Raw genomic sequence first — 22,108 nt, 5'->3', positions numbered from 1 at the left:
ACTCAAATAATGCCACTGGGCTGACTACATGTACCTGATTCCAGCCCTCAGGGTTGAGCAGGAAAGAGCTTGCACCAATGACTCCCACAGCCAGTAGCATGAGATCTTCCTTCACTGACACAAACTTGGCTCTATTCAGTTGAAACAGCAAAGTGAGACAAGGCATGGCTATGTATTCCAGCACTAGTAGTAAAAGTATTATACATTCTAAAGCACAAAACCACATGGTTACAGAAAGCAAGGGCAATTTGACATCAAATTAGCTTTTTGACGCTTGCCTAAGATTGTATTCCCTGGGCGACTGTTGGAATCTAAATGTTTTGTTTTGTAGTCTTCCCTTTACAAGCTGTTAAATAGGCTGCTTTGGTGGCTACTGCAGCCACTCAGAATCAGTGAATACAACTCACCTGCCATGATGTTAGGAAAGCTCACATAACCATATTTGTGATGGTAAAGTCTCCACAACAACGTCATGTCTTGTTTCCCAATATTTCATCAAACTACCTTGTTTTATGTATAATCTCTTCAATCTCAGTTTAAAGAAGCCAGTTTCTAATCCTTGCAGTCTGAGGAAGTGCATATCCATTCCAAAGCCCCAAAAGAGAAACTTATTTCATTTTATACAGCAGAGCAACATGCCCCTATGGGACCATCCAGTTGTTACCATCTGAAGAGCTTATGTGATTAGCCACAAAATAAAAGAAATGGGGACTTGCCACTGGGCTATATCTGAACTGAATCTGTGGCAGTATTGCTGTGTCTTTTCTCCTTAATAGCTGGAAGGTTCTGAACTGGTCTCTGCGCAGGTGCAAATCCCATATGTATGATGCACAAAGATGAAAATGGCAGGCACGGCTGCATGGAAAAGGAGCAATTTTGCTGCTTTCCCCCCACCTTCAAAGGCTACATGAGTGCTCCTGCACTTGAAAGGACATGTACAGTAATGTCATGGCAAGGAGAGAGCCTCTAAAAATGTAAAATGAAATGTTTTCAAAGTCATTTTGTGATTTTTGGGTGTGGTGGGAGAGACTTCTTGTGAATTTTGCTTCTTGTGAAGTTCAGAAGAGGAAACTTCTCCAAAATGAGGAATATGGTGAAAAGAAAGCTGAAAGGGAAAATCAGGAGAGTAACTTGGCTCCAGAGAGTATGGAGTTTACTCAAAACCACAATACTAGAAGCCCAGTTAGACTGTATACCCAAAAGGAGGAAAGGTACCACTATGTCCAGGAGGATGCCAGCATGGGTAACAGGTAATGTCAAGGAAGCCATAAAAGGGAAGAAGACTTCCTTCCAAAATTGGAAGGCTTGTCCAAATGAAAAGAACAGAAAGGAACACAAACTCTGGCAAAAGAAATCCAAGGTGACAATAAGGGAGGCAAAAAGAGAGTTTGAGGAACATTTAGCCAAAAGTATCAAGGGGAATAACAAAAACTTCTTTAAATACATCAGAAGCAGGAAACCTGCCAGGGAGGCGGTTGGACCATTAGACAATGAGGGAGTGAAAGGGATTATTAAGGAAGATATGAAGGTTGCAGAAAAGCTAAATGAGTTCTTTGCGTCCATCTTCATGGCAGAGGATACTGAGTATATACCTGTTCCTGAACCAGGCTTTTCGGGGATGGAGGCTAAAGAACTGAGTCAGATAGAAGTGACAAGAGATGATATTCTAAACTGTCTGGAAAAACTGAAAACTAACAAATTGCCAGAGCCAGATGGCATCCATCCAAGAGTCCTCAAAGAACAACTGTTAAATTGCCGACCTCCTTGCTAAAATATATAACTTATCCCTGCAATTGGGCTCTGTACTGGAGGACTGGAAAGTAGCAAATGTAACACTGATTTTGAAAAAGGGAGCCATGGGCGATCTGGGAAATTACAGGCCAGTTAGCTTAACATCCATTACAGGCAAACTGATGGAAAGCATCCTCAAGAATAAAATTGTAAAGCACATAGAAGAACAGGCCCTGCTGGGAGTGAACCAGCATGGCTTCTGCAAAGGTAAATCTTGCCTCACAAACCTTTTGGAGTTCTTTGAGAGTGTCAACGAGTGTGTGGATCAAGGTGATCCAGTTGACATAGTATACCTGGACTTCCAAAAAGCTTTTGACAAAGTTCCTCATCAAAGACTCCTGAGGAAACTTAGTGGTCATGGGATAAGGGGACAAGTACATGTGTGGATTGCTAACTGGTTGAAAGACAGGAAACAGAGGATAGGTATAAATGGAGAGTTTTCACAATGGAGGGAAGTAAGAAGTGGGGTCCCCCAGGGATCTGTACTGGGACCGGTGCTTTTTAATTTAATCATAAATGATCTAGAAGAAGGGGTAAGCAGCGATGTGGCCAGATTTGCAGATGATACCAAACTCTTTCAGGTAGTGAAATCCAAAACGGATTGTGAAGAGCTCCAAAAGGATCTCCAAACTGGGGGAGTGGGCGACAAAATGGCAAATGCGATTCAATGTTGGCAAGTGTAAAGTGATGCACATTGGGACGAAAAACCCTAACTTAAAGTATATGCTGATGGGATCTGAGCTGTTGGTGACTGACCAGGAGAGGGATCTTGGGGACAGCTCATTGAAAGTGTCAACTCAATGTGCGGCAGCTATGAAAAAGGCCAATTCCATGCTAGAAATTGATTGAAAATAAAACGAATAATATTATAATGCCTTTATACAAAACTATGGTGCGGCCACACCTGGAGTACTGTGTACAGTTCTGGTCACCACATCTGAAAAAGGACATTATAGAACTGGAAAAGGTGCAGAGGAGGGCAACCAATATGATCAGTGGCGTGCAGCACCTTTCTTATGAGGCAAGGCTACAACACCTGGGGCTTTTTAGTTCAGAAAAAAGACGACTGTGGGGAGACATGATAGAGATCTATAAAATCATGCATGGTGTGGAGAACGTGGATAGAGAGCAATTCTTCTCCCTCTCACATAACACTAGAACCAGGGATCATCCCATGAAATTGATTGCCAGGAAATCTCGGACCAACAAACGGAAGTACTTTTTCACATCACGCATAATCAATTTGTGGAATTCTCTGCCACGAGATGTGGTGACAGCCAACAACCCGGATGGCTTTAAGACGGGTTTAGATAACGTCATGGAGGAAAGGTCTATCAACAGCTACTAGTTGGAGGGCTAAAGGCCACTTTCAGCCTCAAAGGCAGGATGCCTCTGAGTACCAGTTGCAGGGGAGTAAGGGCATGTCCTCAACTCCTGCCTGTGGCTTCCAGTGGCATCTGGTGGGCCACTGTGCGAAACAGGATGATGGACTAGATGGGCCTTGGGCCTGATCCAGCCAGGCTGTTCTTATGAGTCATGGGCAATATCCCACTGATGCCTGCAACACTTGTGCAGCCAAATCTCACTAGCAAGAGGTGGGGGGTGTATTATCCCAGACATAACTATGAAATAAATGCTGCAAAAATGCAATCCCCTGCCACAAGGGAAAATATATAAATTGTGTACAACCAATGGATCACATTTGTGTGTTATAAAATGATCATGTGGGGAAAGTCCTGGAAGACATCTCTAACATTTAAATAATGAAATAAAATGAAGTGCAGTACAATATCTAAAATAAATTACGGATTTCTCCCCATAATCCGTATAATTTGGTCCTGCAGCAGAGAGATTCTATCATACATCTCTTTAACAAGATTTGATTATTTATTTATTTATTTATTTTTATTGAAACTTCTTATATATCCCCTCCTCCAAAAACTCTAGGCAGTGAACAACAGAAATACCAACAACAATCTTTTTTTTAAAAAAATGATTCAAGGGCAAACGCCTGGTGAAACAGGTGTGTCTTAAGAAGGGCCTTAAAATTAGGAATGTGCACGGACCGGTTCGGAGGCCATTCTACTGGCCTCCGAACCGGTCCGGACATGGGGTGGTTTTGGTTCAGCACTGGGGTGAGGGGGTTCCATTAAGGGTGGCGGGGGGGGGGGGCTTTACTTACCCCTTCCGCGCTTTCCACCTTTTGAACCATAAATATTGAAGAAATCCGGGCAGCAGGATCCCTCGCCGCCTGCTTCAATTCAAGACGATGGCGCCTCCCTGTTAAAGAAATCGGGTGGCAGGATACTTCCCTGCCGCCCCCTTGAAGCCCCCTGCTGCTGCCGCCCCCTTTTGCCCCCTTAAATCTCGCCCGGACCCAACCGCGCTCTCTACAAACGGGCGGGCGGCAGCGGGATGTACTCCTGCTCGCCCGCCCCCTTCTCCTTGTCTGGCGTCCGTCCTGCAAGTCTTCGGGAAGCCTTCTGCGCATGCACGCGCAGAAGGCTTCCTAAGCACTTCTGCAGATGGCAGGGAAGGGGGCGGGCGAGCGGGAGTACATCCCGCTGCTGCCCGCCCATTTGTAGAGAGCGCAGTCGGGTCCGGGTGAGATTTAAGGGGGCAAAAGGGGGCGGCAGGGAAGTATCCTGCCGCCCGATTTCTTTAACAGGGAGGCGCCATCGTCTTGAATTGAAGCGGGCAGCGAGGGATCCTGCCGCCCGGATTTCTTCAATATCTACGGTTCAAAAGGTAGAAAGCACGGGAGGGGTAAGTAAAGCGCCCCCCCCCCCCATGGAACCCCCTCACCCCAGTGCCGAACCGCAGCTCCCGGATCCATGCACACTCCTACTTAAAATCAACCAGGCAGGGGGATGAATGAATCTGGGTAGGGAAGAGTGTTCCAAAGAAGAGGGGTGGCCACAGAGAAGGCCCTCCTATGGGCCCAGGCACCACACACTAAACCAGGGCCCAGGACACTAAGGAAGGCCAGCTGAAAAGACCTCACAAGACAGGATACAACTGGCCGAGAGAGGCAATCCCAGATATATACAGGTGCTAAGCCCATAAGGGTTTTGTAGGTGAGAACCAGCACCTTGAATTGGACCCTGACGTGAACAGGCAACCAGTGCGGCAACCGTAAAAGAAGTGTGACACTATCAAATCTACTGCCGCCCGTGAGGAGGTGGGCTGCTGCATTCTTGTCTAGTTGAAGCTTCCAAATCATTTTCAAAGGCAACCCTAGGTAGAGCACATTACAGTAATCCAAACGATGTGTTTCAATTGGTTAATTATACAAGCAGTTCAAAATAGGTGAGGAGCAACTCCTTGGAACTCTTTCTGGAAAATGAATGGTGTTGATTGTAGGGTTCATTCTAAAGGACCTGTGTAATGCTAGGAACTTGATGCTTGTTTTCTGATGGTCTGGTTCAATAATAAATGTTAAGAGAAGTATCCTGTGTTTCTCTTTACTTTTGTGATTGAGCAACCCCTTCCCTGCCCCCTAAAATGTGCTGTGTGACTGAACTATGTCCCCTCCCAGCATCTCTTCAAAATAGTATTTCTTACTGTAGTTGTTCAGTTCATGGAATGTCTGAGTACATTAACAGCCAGAACAGTCTTATCCCAAGTTAGAGCCTCCTCCTCTTCCTACCTCTACTGTTGACGCATTCAAATTAAAAGTTCCCTTATGCTGAGACCCATGTATGTTGTGATATTGCTAACACTCCAAGTTTCATGATGCAATCTCAGGTCTGAAGCCAGACTCTATCCTAAGTGCATTGCTTACAAAGAGGCCTCTGTTAAAGTGTGTCCTGAGGAAAAGTGACTCAGATATTCTTGGTGTGTAAAGTACTTTGTGCTGTTTCAACAAACGTGTTTTAGTATAGAAGTATAATAAATGTTCTCCATTCCTCCACCACCACCACTCTGGTTATTTCTGCCCCTTACAGCAAAAATTCATTTCTAGCTTGGCAATTTCTAGAACTTACAGCTGCAGCTCACTTGGAGATGGATTTTCAATTGAGGCCTTCAGCAAGGTGTCGTAGATGCTGCTCCTCAACAGATAAGTTAAACTCAGCAGATGTCTGCACATTTTGTGCAGTTGTTTTGTGGGAAGCAAGTAGCCATTGTATCCTAATAATGAGGAAAAACAAACAGTATCAGAAGTTATAGCAAGGAAACTAGCTAGGTTTCTATTTAGAAGCATAATCTAGCCATCTGTACCTTGGGCTCCCTTTGACCTATTTAAGATGCCTTCTGCTATGTCCACCCCCACCCCGCTTCTTTCATTCTTTCTTTCTACATGCCTAAAATATTGTAGGTAGGATGTGCTTGCCCTTATTTAAGCCACAATTTCTGTAGCCTTTTCCAAAAAGTTAAAAACAAAACAAAAAATGTACAACATCTCAAAGGGGAACAATTTACAATAGGAAGGGAGGTTATGAGGAACACACAAGATTTAAAAGTGTCATGATGGATAAAATATAGATTTAAAAGTGCTATGATGATCTGGCTTTATTTAATTAACAGAGCAGTAGCAATGTTAGCCTGTTGCGGCAAAAAATATGTCATAATATATCTGATCCCCACAACACACACACCCAAGTCCTGCTATGCTGCCTCATTGTGGCAGGGGTGGGGTGTTCCTGGGAGGGATGAGCGAAGTACGGTGGGAGGTATACTCCCAGTAGGGTCACCCAAAGCGTAAAGGTCATGCCAGCTGCCCAGCTAAAGCAAGCAGGCACCTATATTGGCCAGCAGCTATACAGGAAGGTGCTGGAAGCAGACAATCACTTCAGTGACGACGACAAAGGCATCATTTCATACTGTGTGGGAGAAGTTAATGGTAAACCACTCCTGTATTGTACCAAGAAAACCACATGGATAGACAAAATAGAATGATTGTCGATGTAGTGCCAGATGATGGGCCCCTTGGGTCAGATGGTACTCAACATGCTACTGAGGAACAGCTGAGAATCTCACAGAGTTTCGATGGTGTTTATGACGCAGTTAGATTAAAGCCTTTTGGGCGTCTAACAGCTGATGTTGCCATGCGGGAAAAGAAAATCCAAAGCTGCAAAGACAGAATTACAATGGGAACGTGGAACGTAAAAAGCATGAATATGGGAAAGCTCGACACCGTGAAGGATGAAATGAATCAACTACAGATTGACATCTTGGGCATCAGCAAATTAAAATGGACTGGAATGGGACACTTTCAGTCAGAAAATCATACCATTTACTACTTAGGACAAGAAAACCAATGAAGGAACGATGTTGCTTTCATAGTCAGGAAGGATATAGCAATAACAGTACTTGGGTACAATGCGGTCAGTGACCGACTAATATCAATTAGATTTTGTGGACAACTCTTTAACATGACAGTTCTTCTAATCTATGTCCCGACTGATGCAGAAGAAGAGGAAATTGATGAGGCTATTCTGATGATCAGCCGAAATCAGGCTAGGGGAGCCTAGCCCGATTTCGGCTGACTGTGTGAGCCACCAGGCTCGCAGGCGAGCCCAGTGGCTCCCAGGCGGTTAACCCACCTAAGTATCCTCCCCTTAAACCGGGTTTGCGGAGCGAGCGCTCCACAAACCCAGTTTTCAAAATCATGAGTAGCCATGGCTACTCATGAGTAGACCAACGTAGGGGAGATGAAAAGCCACCCCCCGGCTCCGGGGGGTCTCTCCAGTATGCCCTGCACGCTTGAGCAGGGCACACTGGAGCTTCCAGGGGCCGTGCAGCCCCCGAACTCCCCAGCCCCCGCCAGCTCCGTTACGGAGCCGGCAGTCATGTGGGCGGCCAACCCGGCCGCCCAGGGCTCCTGCCCTGTTCGTCTGCGGGGAGAGTGGGCTTAGCCTGCGCTCCCTGCAAACTCGGCCAAAGCGGGTCTCACGGATTGTGAGACCTGCCTCGATTAGTTTTATGCTCAAGTCCAGTCTGAAATTGACAGAACATGCAAGCAATATGTGCTGCTCGTGGTTGGAGACTGGAATGCCAAAGTTGGAAAAGGTAAGGAGGAAAACACAGTTTGACTATATGGCCTAGGAAACAGAAACGAAGCAGGAGAATGAATTATTAGTTTCTGCCAAGCCAATGATCTCTTCATTGCTAACACATTCTTCAAACAACCAAAGCGGCGCCTACACATATGTACATCACCAGACAGAGTACACAGAAATCAGCTTGATTCCATTATTGGTGTGAGGAGGTGGAAGAGCTCAGTTATAACAGCAAAGACATGGCCGGGGGCCGATTGTGGAACAGATCACAAACTGCTCATGTGCAAGTTTCAAGTCAAGCTAAAGTGGAAAAACAAAGCTACCCAGCTTCCATGATATGATCTTGAGAATGTACCCACCATTTTCAAGAAGAACATCAGGAACCGCTTTGAAGTTCTGAACCTCATTGATAGGGAACCAGAGGAACTGTGGAATGAAATCAAAGTGGTTAAGGATGAATGTGAAAAGAGACTGCCAAAGACCAAGATACAGAAGAAAGCAAAATGGAAATCAGAACAGATGGTGGAAATTGCCAAGAAGTGGAGAGAAGCCAAAGTCAAGAAAGATAAAGACCTCAGGGTTACCCTAACCCTCAGGAAGGAACTTAATAAGGAATTTCAGAAAGCTGTTAGAAGAGACAAGCAGCAGTACTACAACGGCATCTGTAAAGACCTTGAGGATGGAAATAGACAAGGAAAAACAAGGAAAGTTTTTCAAAAGATCTCTGAACTCAGAAGGAGATTCCAACCTCGAAGTGGTATGTTAAGGGATGCCAAAGGATAGATAGTAACTGATTCAGAGAAGATCAAACAGATAGGGAATGAGGATACTGAAAATTTGTACAGCAGGGATGTCAACATCCAAGGTACTCTAGAAGAAATTCCCTACTTGCAAGAACCTTTAGTACAGGAAGATGAAGTTAGATCAGCACTCCAGTCATTACCAAGTCGGAAGGCTACAGGAATTGATGGAATAGCTACAGAAATATGGCAGGCAACAGAAGAAGAATCAGTCAAGGCTCTAACCAAACTATGCCAGCAAATTTGGAAAATGATACAGTGGCCAACAGATTAGAAGAGGTCAGTCTACATACTCACACCAAAGAAAGGAGACTTAACAGATTGTGTAAACCATCGCACAATATCCTTAATTTCACATGCTAGCAAAATAATGCTCAGGATCATCCAATGCAGATTAGAGCCCTACGTGGAAAGAGAAATGCCGGATGTTCAAGCTGGTTTCAGAAAAGGCCGAGGAACAAGAGACATCATTGCTGATGCACGCTGGATAACTGAGAAAGCCAAAGAATACCAGAAAGAAGTCAATATGTGCTTTATTAATTACAGAATTGCTTTATTTACAGAATGTGCTTTATTAATTACAGAAAAGCCTTCGATTGTGCCGACCATGTCAAGTTGTGGAATATCCTTTGGAAAATGGGCATCCCAGAACATCTCATTGTTCCCATGAAAAACCTTTACACAGGACAAGAAGCCACAGTCCAGACAGAACATGGTAAAACAGAAAATAATAATAACTTATATGCTGAATATATACTGAGAGAAGCTGGATTGAAAGAAAATGAGTGTGGTTTTAAAGCTGGAGGAAGAAACATCAGTAACCTATGTTACTCCGATGACATCACTGAGAGCTGAGAATGAGGATGATCCACAAGCTCTAATAATGAAAGTCAAGGAACACAATGAAAAAATTGGACTACAACTAAATGTAAAGAAGACTAAACTAATGATAACGGTCACCAGCCTCAGAATGGATAGTGAAGACATTGAAGTGGTGGATAAAAGGCTTCTGCCTTTTAGGATTGACCATCAACAGTAAAGGATCCAGCAGTCAAGAAATACGCCACTTGGTAGAGTTACAATGAAGGCCTTGGAAAGGATATTTAGATGCCGTGATATGTCTATACCTACAAAGTTTAGAATCGTTCGGACAATGGTTTTTCCTGTGACACTATGGATGCGAAAGCTGGAATTTGAAGAAGCAAGATAGAAAAAGTATTGACACTTTTGAACTTTGGTGCTGGAGAAGACTTTTGAGGATACCATGGACAGCCAGGAAAACAAACCTATGGATCATAGAACAGATAAAACCAGAATTTTCACTCAAGGCACAAATTACCAGGCTCAAACGATTATACTTCAGACACATTATGCAAAAACCCAGCTCCCTCGAGAAGTCCATTATGCTGGAAAAACTTGAAGGAAAGAGAAGACGAGGACAACCAGCAGCGAGGTGGATAGACTCAATTATGACAGCAATGAATGCACTATTGAGAGACCTTAAAGCCCAAGCTGAAGACCAGTCATCCTGGAGAGAATCTATCTATCTATTCGATTTTTATACCGCCCTTCCGAAATGGCTCAGGGCGGTTTACAATTAAAACAGAAATCATTAAAAACAATTAAAACAGAGATACAAATATAAATACCAGTTTAAAACATCTTAAAAAAACAATTAAACTATCAAAACAATTAAAACCCTGAAAACCAGGTTAACATTAAAACAATTAAAACTGATTAAAAACCCTGAAAGGCCAGGCCAAACAGATGGGTTTTAAGGGCGCTCTTGAAGGTCAGTAAGGAATCAAGATTACGAATTTCTGCTGGGAGTGCATTCCACAGTCCAGGAGCAGCTACAGAGAAGGCCCGCCTCTGAGTTGCCACCAAACGAACTGGTGACAACTGGAGACGGACCTTCCCAGATGACCTTAACATGAGGTGGGGATCATGTAAAAGAAGGCGCTCTCTAAGATATCTTGGACCCAAGCCGTTTAAGGCTTTAAAGGTAATAACCAGCACTTTGTATTTTGCCCGGAAACATACTGGCAGCCAGTGTAACTGTTTCAAAACAGGCATCATATGGTCTCTCCGGGTTGCCCCAGAGACCAATCTGGCTGCCGCATTCTGAACTAACTGAAGTTTCCAGACTACGTACAAAGGCAGCCCCACGTAGAGCGTGTTGCAATAGTCAAGCCTATATGGTTGCTAAGAGTTGACACCGACTTGACTGCACTTAATCAATCAATCAATAACTGATGGTCCTTAAGGTGCCACTGTTCTTTCTGATGAATAGTGTCTCCTTAAAACAAACTTGACAAATCCCAGGCACCAGGGGGGCATGCTGCCTAGACAAGGACATTCAGAGGTAGAGTTATTTAAGAAAATATTTATCTATCCCAAGCAGCCCAGTTTATGTTCTAAGTATGTTAATTGTAAAGGCGAATAAAATTTGAGCTATTCAGGCAAGAGCTACTACGGTAAATACTGTAATGGGAACAGTGCAAGTTGATCAAATGGCTACTTCACTGAAGCAAGGAGTCCAGTTCACCAGTCAAGCTCTATGCTCTCTCCTCCAAGCAAAAAAGGCTCTGCAAAGGTTGCTTGAAGCACTCCACTCCTCAAGTAAGAGGCAACAATATTGTGCCATTTTTACCCCAAAATCAACATTGGCCTAAGAGTGTACCTTGCTTCTGGCCCTTACCTAAAACCTCCAGGATCATCTCAACATAAGCAAAAGGGGCTGGAACATTTATCTGGAAATGCAGAGCCTTCAAAATAACCAATTCTGATTCCAGAAGTTCCTCTGTGGTATAAGAGAAACCCAAAGACTGCAGAAACTTCAGAACCATGTTGTTATTAACTATCTGTGTGGAGAGAGAAGGGTGAACGTTATTCTCACAAAGTCAGATTTCTTTGCTTGCTCATTTCATTATCTGGTGTTAAAGGCATTTTGTTGTTGTTCATTTGTTTAATTAAAAACACCACATTACATCACAATAACATGCTATTAAATCATAGGTTTGAATGCAGTAGTGTCTAACAATAAGAACAGGGGCGTAGCTAGGAGAAAGGGGGTCCATGTTCACTCCTCTATCCGGTGGCCCCTCGGAGTGAGGTAAATAATGAAGAAAAAAGGGAGGGGTGGAGCTTGGGGCCCTGGGTTCTTTGAATCCATCTGCTCAATTATAGTTATACCCCTGAATAAGAAGAAAGGTGCTTCTCCTGAGCAAGGGTGGAAATAGACCATCTTTGCCTATTCTCATTTCCAGCTGCCTGCATCACATCTCAGGCTATTCCAGAGGGTCTCCCAATCCTCAGGAGTAGCCTGCATTGTTATGGGTGATCCCCAGACACACTGGAATTACTTCCTAGAGGCACAAGGGGCAACTGGGAAGGAGGAGGGGTTGAGAAAGCCTGTTCTATGGGTAGAATTCTGCTAGCAATTCTTAAAATATAAAACTTAAAGCGAGTATATGTAAAGCCATAAAGAATCTGCAAATGTTTATGCAGCTATGAAGAAAACACATCCAAAACTTAGTTACCATATTATTTTCCCAATAACAGAAAAAGTTTTCTCCTTCAGCTACAACCTGATCATTGTGAAAGCCATTCAATAAGGCTATTCTCATGAGCAGGATTGTCCCAGCCTCCGGAGAGGTGGGTGTGTGATCCACATGTCCCACCAACAGACATCGATCATCTGGCGGGGGTGGGGTGGGGTGGGGAAGGTAGATTTGTCCCTGCCTTACCATCCACCACCCTCCCTGCCCAATCGTGTGCATAGCCTTAACATATCCCCATGGTGCTATAAGTACTAGCCATATTAAAAATTCATTACAAGCAAGAACATTTTCATTTATTGGGCAGATTACTCAGCGAGGGAGGGACAACCATAAATGCATGCACACAAAAAAGGTTTATTTCAACACACACACACACCCGCCATCAAGAATTTCTCTGACTTGCATAAAAATTGTACAGAGAGCTAAAGCACAGGGCAAGTCTGGAATTTCCTTACACTGTAGTGGAAGGAGAGCTTGCTGGCAAGCTGGATGCAAGAGACCAGTCGCAGCACATATGTGCCTTCAATTTGCTGTTTTACTGAGACCCAATTGATGTCTTCATCCTTTCCTCCAGTGGAATCAGATAACTCTTCAGCAAGTGTGAGCATGAACCTAAAAAGACATAAGTGTAAAAAGCCTTCCTGGAGAAAATGGAGCAAGGCTGGTGGCAACCACAAAGAGCCAGCTTGCTGCTTACAGCAGTAGGTTTCAAAGCAGCTTGCTTCCATTCATTTCAGGTAGTAAAGGGGTCCTGCTCAGTGACAAAGTAAATGTGTGGAAGAGCCATGAGAGAGTGGTAACCCAGTCTAACCCCCATCAACTACCCCTGCATCTTTTGCTTGTGATTTTGGATCCCATGTTCATTCATTCATTCCTTCATTTAGATTGATTTATTATTTATTTATTACATTTTATACCACTCAAAACTTGCGTCTCTGGGCAGTTTATGCTGCTGTGCAGACAAAGATATGTGCATGCCAGCAAACATGATAGCCAGGATTTGAGACTTAGCAGCCACCACAAGCAGAAGAGCAAGAGCAATGGTACAGAGGCTTAGTGGGCCTGATATGACTAGTCAGCACACTACATGTTGAGGAACAATTCTGAACACCTTCTTAGACACTTTTTCATTATGTACGGCCTTTGCGTTCTGCATAACACTCTTGCTATTATAGTGGTCCTATTGACTACTAGAAGAAACTCGTGTTAAGTCAGCCCTTTCAGTCTATTTGGGCTGCATCAAGTTATATGGAATGCATGCCATTTTGTAGAAGTCCTTTCTGATGGATTGTTTCTTCATTGTGATGATCTCTTCCTATTCTAAGACTCTCATTATCTGCAAAAGCACAGAAGCTCTCAACTTCTTGAAGGTGCACTTCTGTATTATACCCTCAGCTGTCTCATCTATATACAGTACCTGTTTTCTTCCATCAGCTCAGCTAACCTGGCATCCAAGGAACAAGCTTCCTCGCCAAGATTCAGGAGCTCTTTAAATCACATTCACCCAATAAAAATGCCTTGATAGAGCTGCCTCAACCTGTCTGCATACTTTGGCTTTGGGAGACTTTTAGTTAGGTTGCATTTGGTAAAGAATCAGCAGGTTTTATTGAGAGGCAAAAATATTTATGTTTGAATTTTAACTTTACCACCCTGCTTTCCACTCCATCATAGCTATACAACTTCACCACCATACTCTGCCTTTGTGGGCTCTGTCTGCTCAAAGCAGGGCTCTCACTGGGGACCTCTACATAGGAATTTAGGATTAGTTCACATTCCTGTAGTAACCTGTTTTATTTGTTTCTAAAGGGGAAGAAATTATAAGAACCTCATAATCTACAAACATGATTTGGCTGCCATGAATTTACACCTTTTATGGCTAAAGTACTATTTTACTGCTGCATCTCTGGTTTGGTTTTGTGTTTTGTTTAACCATTTTACTGTTAACTGCTATACAATTATTGATATTTTACTAAACCTAATTATCATCTGCTTTAAGAATAATGTTTAAAAAGTGGATTATAAATTCAACAAATTCATAAATAAAAGTAATTTAAACACAATTAGATATATCCTGGATCTTTCAGGCTGCTCTACCCTAAAGCCATCACAATTAAAAGGAAAAAGAAAGCATACCTTTCGAATATTTCTATTGCTTGGTATCTGGCAGATTCAGTCAGATTCCATTTTTCAGACACAAGAAACACAAATTCTGGTGGAAAGGGTGGGGGGAGAAACAGAGAGGGAATTATATGAATCTTAGCTGAAGGCTCTCTCGGCATCTCAGTCTTGAGAATGTTCCAAAGTCACTTCTCACCCACAATCTGTGTCTCCTTGAAACAGCCTGCCTCTGCAGATATCTTGCTCAAATAGTGCTCATTCTCCTTGGCCATATGAAGCAAAGCATCTTGGATAGCTTCAGCAGCCACTGCTCCAAAGACAGGCTCTGAAGATTGGTACCTGTTTGCCACCTTTGCAGGTGAACCCATCTCAAGAGTTCTTCCAATACCTCAAACAACAAGAAACATCATCACCACAGTTCCCATATTTCGCTCCCATTGCAACATAACCCTTTTAGTCAGAAGTTTTGACTTCCACTTTCCTCAGTAACACACAGTTGTGATTAAAATGAACACTGTGAACCAAAGTGATAGATTAAAGAACGAGGAGAGGGAAATGTGGAGGGTGGTACAATTAAACACAAGAGAATCACACACACACACACAATTATATTCAAGATTTACACACTCACTCACTCTCTCTTCAAGATTTAGACCAAGGGGTGTTAGGATCAAGTTTATAGATGTAGAATGTATTTCTTTCTTCTAATATCCTTGGTCTAGATGGTTTCTCTATAGGAAATATTTTCAGGTCAGAAAGGTTGTGGCCATCAGAATTAATGTTTTGCTACAGATTGTTTGAACTTCTTTGTTGTGATTGTTGACCTGTGGTTTCTAAACTGTGTATGAAAGTCTGCTCATACTTTTCCAATGTTAAACCCAGAGTTATTGCATTCTGTAATGCATATTGTGTTGCATGTGATCACTTGCATGTGATATTCTACTTAATCAAAAAGCTTTTACCAGTTATTCTGCTTTTTAAGTTCTGTTTCCCTAAAATAAATGCAGATGATACGACGACTGGATTCACAGGGATGTAATCCAGGATTGATAGGTGGTTTTATTTCATCTCTCATAAATAATTTATGAAGATTAGTAAACTGGCAGAAGGCAATAACAGGAGGTTTGCTGATGACTTTATCAAGATGTAAGTTGGCTCCCAAGGGGTAGCTTTCCTTAACAGTCACGTAATAGTTCACAGATGCTGAATGGAAGTCAGCCATGACAGGGATATGACCTGCTTTATTGACATTCACAGTTTGTTTTTTTCAAAGAAGATACTCTCTTGAGAATATTGATGTTCCATTGATATTGTAGTCAATCACATGCAGATATTTTATTTATTTATTTATTTAATACATGTCTATACCGCCCAAAACGCAAGTTCTCTGGGCAATTTACAAAACAAAACATCCCATCTGTTGAAGGTGGTCTTTACCTAAGCTTGTTCTTTGGCAATACCTTTTATATATTTTGAAGAATTTGTTTGTATGTTTGTGCAAAACAAAGTCATACAGCCTGATGACCTACAGATACCAAATTTTGCATTAACAACCCTGCAACTCAAATTAGCTGAATGTACTACTTTTGACACTGGAATATGCCGTGGGGTGGGGGGCAGGTTAAATAAACTTTATTTGCCATTGGTCCAGATTACAAAGCTATTGTCAGTATAACATGACCATACAACTGGTCTGTTATTGGATTCTCAAAGAATAACTTGTTCAAATTTGCCATAAATAAGATTGGCATAAGATGGAGCCATGAAAGTGCCCAAAGTTGTGCCTTTTATGGTTAGATAGCACTTTTGGTTAAAAGTAAAGTTGCTGCAAGTAAAGACCAGTGTGGCCAAGTGGTGGTATTTTCTGTAGGAGGTAGCATGTTACGAAGAGGAGCAATGTTTGCCAATCTCCCTTCCCTTGAAAGCCCACCATGCCTCCCAAAAATATGTCCCTAAAGATTGGACTCCAGAGTGTGGTGAGTGGGCTCCCCAGAGAAGGGGGAAATTACCACCCTCCTCTGTAGCATGTGTGGATAACCTATAACTTTGTTTAGACCTTTCTTTCTCTATACATAACATACATTTCCAGGCAATCCTTGTTGCTGGATAACGTTCATTTCTCTTCATTATCCAGCAGCAAGGACTGCCTGGAAATGAGCGCTGGAGAGCTGCCCCAAATTGGTGGGGGGTTTTTTTTTGGGGGGGGGTGCCAGGGGGTGGGGGCAAAGAGGGCACCCCTCTTACTAACAGCTAGTTCAGGAAACTGCGCACGAATAATGTACTGGTCCATGACTCCAAAAACATTGAGGAACATTGTTTTAGATGGATAGTCAGACAAGACACAGACACACACGTTGTTTAGCTCTTTCTCTTTCTCTTTCTCTGTAGTTCTAGAATCCGACGTTGCAATCCACGAGTATTGCCAACAACACTCACAGTGGTTTTTAATCAGAGGGAGGCCAGAAAACTAGAGAAAGGTGCCACGCAAAATCAACTTCTATTTCTCATCAGGGGAGATTTAGGCTGCAGTCCTATGCACACTGAGTTAGGAGATAGTCCTCCGATTGAACTCAGTGGGCTTTACTTCTCAGGAGGCATCCCCAGGATTGCTCTGGTCTGCTGGTCAACAGCGCAGTCCTTAACATCTCCCCTCAGACATAAGCCCCGAGTTCAGTCAGTGGGATTCCAAGCAAGTGCGCATAACGCTGAAGCCTGAAGCGAAGGGCTCAAAACTCCCGCCTCCATGCCTTTCCCTGACTGCAGCCTTCTGTAACTCTATTACACTCTTGGTATTGTTAATTTCTATCTCGCACAGAAAGTTTCACAATTACTTCTTTGTGACAATTCTTCTAACACAGGCACCGGCAGCTTTCAAACAATATGACGACGAGTCATATTCCGGCCTTTTCTCAAGCTCCGCCTTCTTCGCCCTCACCAAAGATGGCGCAAGTAAGATTAACTCCCTGAGGAGCCCGTCACGTAACTTGGGGCCCCTCCGAAGGTGACCACCGCGTATTGACAAGCGTCTCCTTGGCCCTCACCAAATATGGCTGCACCCACTTCAGCAGTGCTGCCGGAGGCGCGTTTTGTTGAGCGAAGCGCCCTTCCTGAGGGAGGAGGAGGAGCTTCGAGCCACGCTGTAGTACGGATACGGAAAGATGTCGACGCCCGCGCAGGAAGGAGAGTCCTCTCGTGGTCCGTCTGCCAGCGCCAGGCGGCAGGGGGAGATACCCCGCGCCAGGGATCCCCCTGGAGGGTTCGCTTCCAGGCCTGGCGTGGATGCGGCTCGGCGCGGCCTGAAGGTTCGCAACGCGCTCACGGCCCTGGCCATCGGAGCCGTGGTCGTGGGGATCTGTATCCTTCCCATCGAGGGACCGGGGCGCGGCGGCGGAGGAGGAGATGACTTTGGTTGCCAGGGATCTCTTTGTTTTGCTCGCTTCCCTTAATGGCGCTTGATCATTTAGGTTGCAGGTTCTGGCCCATAATTCGCAGATAAACTGGTTCTGGGGGAACGGGGAAGCTCGCCCCCCTGTGGCTCCTTTCTGATGAAGAGCGAAAGCACTCGGCACATGCTCAGAGGTGCTCTTGATTTCGTATGGCCCAGAGTTAAGCCGGGTAGAAGTTGTTGTGAAGAGATTAAGAAATGGCATAACAAGGGACTAGAGTAGGTGGGAGCCTTAATTGTTGGGACCAAGTGGGGCGATAAGATGCAGAAAACAAAGTATTCAGGTTCCCTGGAAAAACAGTCCTTGAAGAAGAGTTCTGAGTGGCTCAGAAAGCTTGTTCTTGCCTTCGCTAATACAAGGCATACTGTAGCTGTGGAAAGAAGAGGTCTAGGGCAAAGAGGATGACTTCTATTTTCTCCTTTTATAACCCTCCACCCTGCAAAGTGTCTGCGTCAGACTGAAGGGCTAACCTCACAGGGGACTGTTTCCTTCAAGGACAAGAATTGGGCTGGAAGGGCAGGCACTTAAGGTGTGTGCAGCAGTAAAGTGTGCCATCAAGTCAATTTCGACTCCTGGCGCCCACAGAGCCCTGTGGTTTTCTTTGGCAGAATACAGGAGGGGTTTAGCCCAAGCTATGGTGGTGCCTGAGGTGAGGCACCAAATGCTGCCTTGCCTAGCCATGTCGCAAGCCCTGCGACAAGCCACGGCCACCTACCCTCACAGCTGCTCCACCGCTGCTTGCCCCTGCCCGCACTTTGTTTGCCAGCTGGAAGGGCCTGATGGGCTGTGTGTCTCTCTCAGTGGTGACTGCTTCATCAGCTGGGTGCAGGAGGAGAGTGTGAGGGTGCCCTGGGGGAAGGGGGAGAGAGTACTGTGGTGGCCTCGCAGACCTCAGTGGCCCAGGGACAGTTGTCTCCCCCCACCGTGTCAGACAGTGGCTACGCCGTTGGCCCTACCCCATGCCCCCTTGGGGGTCTGGGGCCTTTCAAAACCAACAGTTACAACCTCTAAAAATACATGGGGAGCAGGGAGGAGATAAGGTTGCTTCCAGCCACCTCCTCTACTTGTGCTTCTTGCACAAGGAGTCTGAGGGGAAATGCTCTTCGCAGCGTTTGCAAGGGCCAGATTGATCTCCAAGAATTTCACCAGTGGTGATGGCTGTGGGAATCTTGGCACCCCAGGATTCTGCTGTGTGAGGTGACTGCCTCACCTTACCTCATGAAAGGGCCACCCATGGGTGAGTATGACTTATGGAGCCATTTTCTCCCCCACTGCCAACCTAACCAAAGTCTCGTCAGTGGCTTTGGAGTCCGAAAAGGAAGTTGAGCAAGGTGACCAGTGTTCCCTGTAATAGGGATTCTCAGATGATGTGGACTGCAACTCCCATAATCCCCAGCCAGAGGCCATTGCAGCTGGGAATGCTGGGAGTTGTAGTCATCAGCATCTGGGAATTTGTTACAGGAAACACTGGCGGGAGCTTGTCTTCCCAAGCAAGTTCCCTCCCTGGCTTCATATCCCAGCAAGGTGCAGGCTGCTTGCTTCCTGAGAGCTGGCACCTGCACTGTACTTTTAGCTACCAACTAGTGTTCCCTCTAAGGCGTGTGCACATGTGTCCGCTCACAAGTTTTTTGATGTCCACTCAGTTAATTTTAGATCCCGCTCAGGTTGAATCAGGAAGGCCCCATTCTGAATACATGTGCGCGCACACTTCCTTGATACTGCCACCCAGAACAAAACTCATTCCGCACACAGATGAAAAAAATTAGAGAGAACACTGCTACCAACTTCCATTAGCAGCATGAGGACAGCCTGCAGGTGCTGCCCTTCAGTACTGATGGGGGTGGAGTAATTTAGTTTAATTGCTGCATACTACAGGAGTAATTTGGTCTATCTAGTGAGGTAAATCTGGTCTTGGACGGGGTCACACTCCCTCTGAAAGACAAAGTCCTCAGCTTGGGGGTGCTTCTGGACCTGACGCTGTCCTTGGAGGTGCAGGGGGTGGCAGTGTGCAAAAGTGCCTTTTACCAGCTACAGCTGGTACGCCAGCTGTGAACCTACTTGGAGGAATCGGACCTGACCTCAGTCACTCATGCTTTGGTAACATCCAGATTGGACTACTGCAGTGCACTCTATGTGGGGCTGCCCTTGAAGACAGTTCAGAAGCTTTAGCTGGTCCAGAATGCTGCTGCAAGGATACTTGTGGGTGCAAGTCACTTCATAAGTGTCACACCCATCCTGCAGCAACTTCATTGGTTACCGATCCGCTTCTAGGCTAGATTCAAGTTGCTGGTCTTGACCTTTAAAGCTCTACATGCCTTGGGTACCCTGTAGACCCTGTGGGTCTACATGCATTTCCCCATATCAACTTGCCAGGGCCCTCCACTCATCATCTCAGACCCTGCTCATGGCTAGTGTTCCCTGTAACAGGAATGCCAGATGTTGACTACAACTCCCAGCATCCCCAGCTGCAATGGCATTTGGCTGGGTATGCTGGGAGCTGAAGTCAACAACATCTGGGATTCCCTGTTACAGGGAACACTGCTCATGGCCCCGCCACTAACAGAGATCCAGTTGGCAGGGACTAGAGACAGAGCCATTTCAGTTGTAGCCCCTCGGCTTTGGAACACCCTCCCTGAAGAGCGTTGCCATGCTCCCTCCTTCAGTTTTGAAAAACAATTAAAACACATTTTTAAATATGCTTTTTAATGCTCCATTTTTATTATATCTGGTAGGGTCTTTAGCCAGCGTGGTGTAGTTAAAGTGCTGGACTAGGACCTGGGAGAACCGATTTCAAATCCCCATTCAGCCATGAGACTTGCTGGGGGACTCTGGGCCAGTCACTTCTCTCTCAGCTTAACCTACTTCACAGGGTTGTTGTGAGGAGAAACTTAAGTATGTAGTACACTGCTCTGGGCTGCTTGGAGGAAGAGCGGGATATAAATGTAATTAATAAACAAATCTCAATTTTTAGCTTTTAAAATAACCTTTAATTTGAAACTTAATTCTGATTGTGGGTTTAGCCTGACTTTTAAGTTGTTCACTTATTTTGGTTGATTTTATGAGTTTTATTTTACATTGTATCTGTTTTATTGTTGTGAGCCACCCTGAGCAGTAGTGAACGGGAGGGGCGGGGCATAAATATTTTTAATAATCATACTATCTCACCCACCCACCCTTTCTCTTTCTTCTATCTTCTAAAAATGGTCTCGGACGGGGACCATTCTAAGAACGGAAGGAGTGTGGATTTGAAGAGAAAGCGACAAATATTATTGTATTACCTAACTCGCCTTTTCTTCTCCACCCCACCCGCACTTGTCCTTTGCAGGCCTTATTTATTTTATTTACATTTATATCCCGCTCTTCCTCCAGGGAGTCCAGAGTAGTGTACATGGATGTGTTTATTCTTACAACAACCCTGTGAGGTAGGTTAGGCTGAGATAAGTGGCTGGCCGAGTCACCCACTGAGCTTCATGGCTGAACGGGGATTTGAACTCTGGTCTTCCTGGTCCTAGTCCACCACTCTATAACCACTAGATTATGTTGGCTGTCTTTCTTTTACTTTTTACAAGCCTCTCTGAGTGGGTTTTTAACTCAGTAGAAGAAGGGGGATTTCTTTGGTGCAAACAGATCCTCAGGAGCTCAGCAGCTGTCAGTTTTTCTCATCCTATGTAAGCTTACATGTGGAAGGGTTTTTTGTATTTGCCCAATACGCAGTTACAGAGGAACCTTGGATTACAGCACCCAATCCACTGGTCTGGTTCTCTGCAAGTCTTAGGGTGCTTGGTGGCAGCATTTTGAATCTACCAGTAATACAGAATAGTTTTATGAGAAATGGCTCTCTCGGGCAGCTCAGCAGAGATAACTCAGCATTTGCTTTTCCTCACATGAGCTAGTTCTGAGATAAAAGCTTTAAAGCTAGGTGTCCGAGTAGGGCAGCAGTCTGGCTGTTGCTGGGAATGACCAGGAGGTTCCTTTGGGGGCAAGTGCCTTTCTAAATTATTTGTTTTTCTGAGTTTCCTATGCACAGATGGCTACACCTTTTATTCTGTCTCCCAAGAACGCTTTCTGGATGAGTTGGAACTGGAGGCCAAAGTCCTGCAGAACAAAGCAGCAAAAACCCCAGCAGACTGAGGTTCACACAGTACAGGACCCATTTTCCCCTCACTTTAGATGCAAAGAGGTCCAAATGAACTCTTCCCAAGATGCCATCTCTGGCTCCAGTTGAGGACATATTTGCGCCATACTCTAGGGCATTTATGCCCTCTCTTGTGGTATGGAAATCAGCCAGTGTGTTTATTGGTAAAGCATTTGCCATGGCTAACATGTGAAAGCCACCCAATCATTCAGTTATTTAATGTGGTGTGTCAATAAAAGAACTCGTCAAATGA

The 22,108-nt window shown here is 44.6% G+C and overlaps 2 protein-coding genes across 8 annotated transcripts in view; one reads left to right on the top strand and one right to left on the bottom strand.

The window, feature by feature from the left end:
* The window catches only part of CNTD1 (cyclin N-terminal domain containing 1), a 19,223-nt gene extending 697 nt beyond the window's left edge, over positions 1-18,526 (bottom strand). Inside the window, exons 1-7 of one of the 7 annotated variants that reach the window (XM_053259269.1) lie at positions 18,436-18,526; positions 14,471-14,662; positions 14,290-14,365; positions 12,612-12,768; positions 11,295-11,457; positions 5,778-5,922; positions 35-131 (exon numbers count right to left, since the gene is read on the bottom strand). In XM_053259269.1, the coding sequence (XP_053115244.1) occupies positions 35-131; positions 5,778-5,922; positions 11,295-11,457; positions 12,612-12,768; positions 14,290-14,365; positions 14,471-14,642 (810 nt within the window). In that variant the 5' untranslated portion in view covers positions 14,643-14,662; positions 18,436-18,526. Of the gene's footprint in view, positions 1-34; positions 132-5,777; positions 5,923-11,294; positions 11,458-12,611; positions 12,769-14,289; positions 14,366-14,470; positions 14,663-16,627; positions 16,652-16,710; positions 17,084-17,105; positions 17,424-18,435 lie in introns of those variants that run through there. The other 6 variants (XM_053259271.1, XM_053259266.1, XM_053259264.1 and 3 more) reach the window with 6 other exon arrangements.
* On the top strand, positions 17,433-22,108 carry LOC128328958 (uncharacterized). The gene is made up of 2 exons (XM_053259272.1): positions 17,433-17,628; positions 21,748-22,108. Exons 1-2 carry the CDS (start codon positions 17,433-17,435, stop codon positions 21,849-21,851), a joined length of 300 nt encoding a protein of 99 aa, XP_053115247.1. The 3' UTR covers positions 21,852-22,108.

The sequence above is a fragment of the Hemicordylus capensis genome, chromosome 6, assembly GCF_027244095.1.
Source record: "Hemicordylus capensis ecotype Gifberg chromosome 6, rHemCap1.1.pri, whole genome shotgun sequence".
Classification (NCBI taxonomy): domain Eukaryota; kingdom Metazoa; phylum Chordata; class Lepidosauria; order Squamata; family Cordylidae; genus Hemicordylus; species Hemicordylus capensis.
Note: the sequence above shows the minus strand (reverse complement) of the source record. Positions and strands in the feature narration are given on the sequence as shown.